This window comes from Austrofundulus limnaeus, unplaced genomic scaffold (genome assembly GCF_001266775.1).
Source record: "Austrofundulus limnaeus strain Quisiro unplaced genomic scaffold, Austrofundulus_limnaeus-1.0 Scaffold60, whole genome shotgun sequence".
Lineage (NCBI taxonomy): Eukaryota > Metazoa > Chordata > Actinopteri > Cyprinodontiformes > Rivulidae > Austrofundulus > Austrofundulus limnaeus.
The window spans coordinates 2,149,398-2,151,469 of NW_013952462.1; the positions used below are offsets into that span (position 1 = coordinate 2,149,398).

Consider the following 2,072-nt stretch of genomic DNA (forward strand, 5'->3'; position numbering starts at 1 on the left):
GAAAAAATCTTATAGTATCTGCACCTTTTTCCTCTCAACATTAATATTTTAAACAATAATAATCTAGAAACAATAAAAATAAATAAAAACAACCTCAAATCCGTGTCGAACAACAATTCCTATGAATCCACATTATATTGTTTCTTATTTCTTTAAAAAAGTGACTTTTATCATTCTCTTAGTCTTATTCCTTGTATGGAAGTACATCACTCCCTCAAACTGTTCACAAACATCTCTACCCTTCAGATCAACAACTTTCTCTTTTAACAAAATGTAATAGTTTGTTTAAAGGTAATAAACATTTATGAGCCTCATACATAACCTGTAAAATATTATAATCAACCAACTCAGAGAATTCAATCATTTTAACTGATAAAATAATATATTTGATGGTGACTGTTTACTAGTGATAATTCTTACAGCTCTTTTCTGTAAAACAAAAATATGGTTTATAATTGTTTTACATGCTTTCATGACTTCAAACACAATAAATTAAGTGAGGAACAATTATTGAATTATACAACATATACAAAGCTTTAACATTAAATAACTCCTTACTTTAAACAGTACTCCAACAGATTTAGCTGTTTTTGTTCTTAAATAATTAACATGATGTCTCCATGTCAGTTTTTCTTTAATAATAACACGCAGACACTTCACCTGACTGACTCTACAGGTCTGAACACCATCGACTCTAAATGAAACATCAATAATTCCCTTTCTATTACTAAATATGATATAATTAGTTGTATCTAAATTTAATGATAATTTATTAAGTTTAAACCAATTTTGTATTTCCACAAATGTTGGATTGATCTTTGAAGCCCACATAAAAGGCTGTGGTGGGCCACATTTGGCCCGCAGGCCTTGAGTTTGACACATTTTAAAAGCACCGTTCAGTGTTTCTGCTCGGCTTTAAGACGGTGCTGATTTCCTCTCCCTGTTCCACAGGAGGCTCTGTTTGGATGGAAGGGAGCTGCAGCTCGTGGGAATACGTCCGACAACCAGGGCTCGCCGCGCGCTGCCAGGGAATCCATCCAGACGGAGTGAAGGGCCTGCAGCAGGTGGAAGGACCTGACGTTAGTGACGCGTGTGCAGGGTGCACGGTCAGGCCCAGCATGCAGAGCTTTTAACCACACGGATCTGTTTTCCCCAAAACACACAGATTTCAGCAGAATGAGGAAGCAGCACGTCGTAATGACCTGGACTTTCCCCTCAATAACTTATATTTATCCTGGCCAGATAATTAGTGCGGTTTATAGAGGACTTGAAATTAGATTTGCAACATTTAGTTGAAATCAGCAGAAAAAAGCAGAAGCAGGATAAATAGTTTGTGTGTCGCAGATGAAAAGTCTCACAGCTGAAACACACAAAGCTGCTCACAGTGAAACATTCAGCTCATGAGGAGAAGACACAGTGTGGGCCTCTCTGGTGAAAAACTTTAGTTAAAGTTCTCAATGAGAACGCCGTTTACTTTACAGAAAAACTGCTGCGAGACCCGAGTTCCCCTTTTTATTTTCTTTCTGAAGCTGTTCTGTTGCATCATATTGATGTGTTTGTAGCTGTCCCTTAAATGATGCTTTAATTTGAAATGTAGGCCTTTATTTCTTCTGTTTCTGACTGTGACTTTAGTCAGAGTCTGTTTTAACAGGTGTCTGACAAACATCGACCTGAACAAACTGAAGTTCTGCTTATTTAAGGTTAGAGAGCAGAGATTGTTCTGGAGCATCACATCACCTGAGGACCGTTAGTTCAAACTGTTTCACCTGGTGAAGTTAGTCAAAATAAAATAAATTCATCTCTTATCCATGGCTTGTTTATATGAAATATCTGAAATATAATTTAAAGATAGTTTGAAGTTTTTTGAGCATTAACTACACTGCAAAAATTGTCCACGTTACCAAGTTTTAAAACCTTATATCAGCCAAAAAGTCTTTTTGATCTTGTTTTCAGACTGATTTACTAAACAAGAACTGATTGTGTAAGAATAATCATCTTGTTTTCAGAATGTGTAAGATTATTTGTCTTGTTAGTCTGAAAATTTGACTCTAATTAAGTCAAACATTTTTGCC

The 2,072-nt window shown here is 35.8% G+C and overlaps 1 protein-coding gene across 3 annotated transcripts in view; it reads left to right on the forward strand.

The window, feature by feature from the left end:
- Positions 1-1,911, forward strand: part of atp8b2 (ATPase phospholipid transporting 8B2) — a 44,325-nt gene extending 42,414 nt beyond the window's left edge. For all 3 annotated transcript variants that reach the window (XM_014009698.1, XM_014009699.1, XM_014009697.1), the window contains one exon: positions 952-1,911. In XM_014009698.1, coding sequence (XP_013865152.1) covers positions 952-1,050 — 99 coding nt within the window. In that variant the 3' untranslated portion in view covers positions 1,051-1,911. The remainder of the gene's footprint in view (positions 1-951) is intronic.
- Positions 1,912-2,072: the final 161 nt, after the last annotated feature.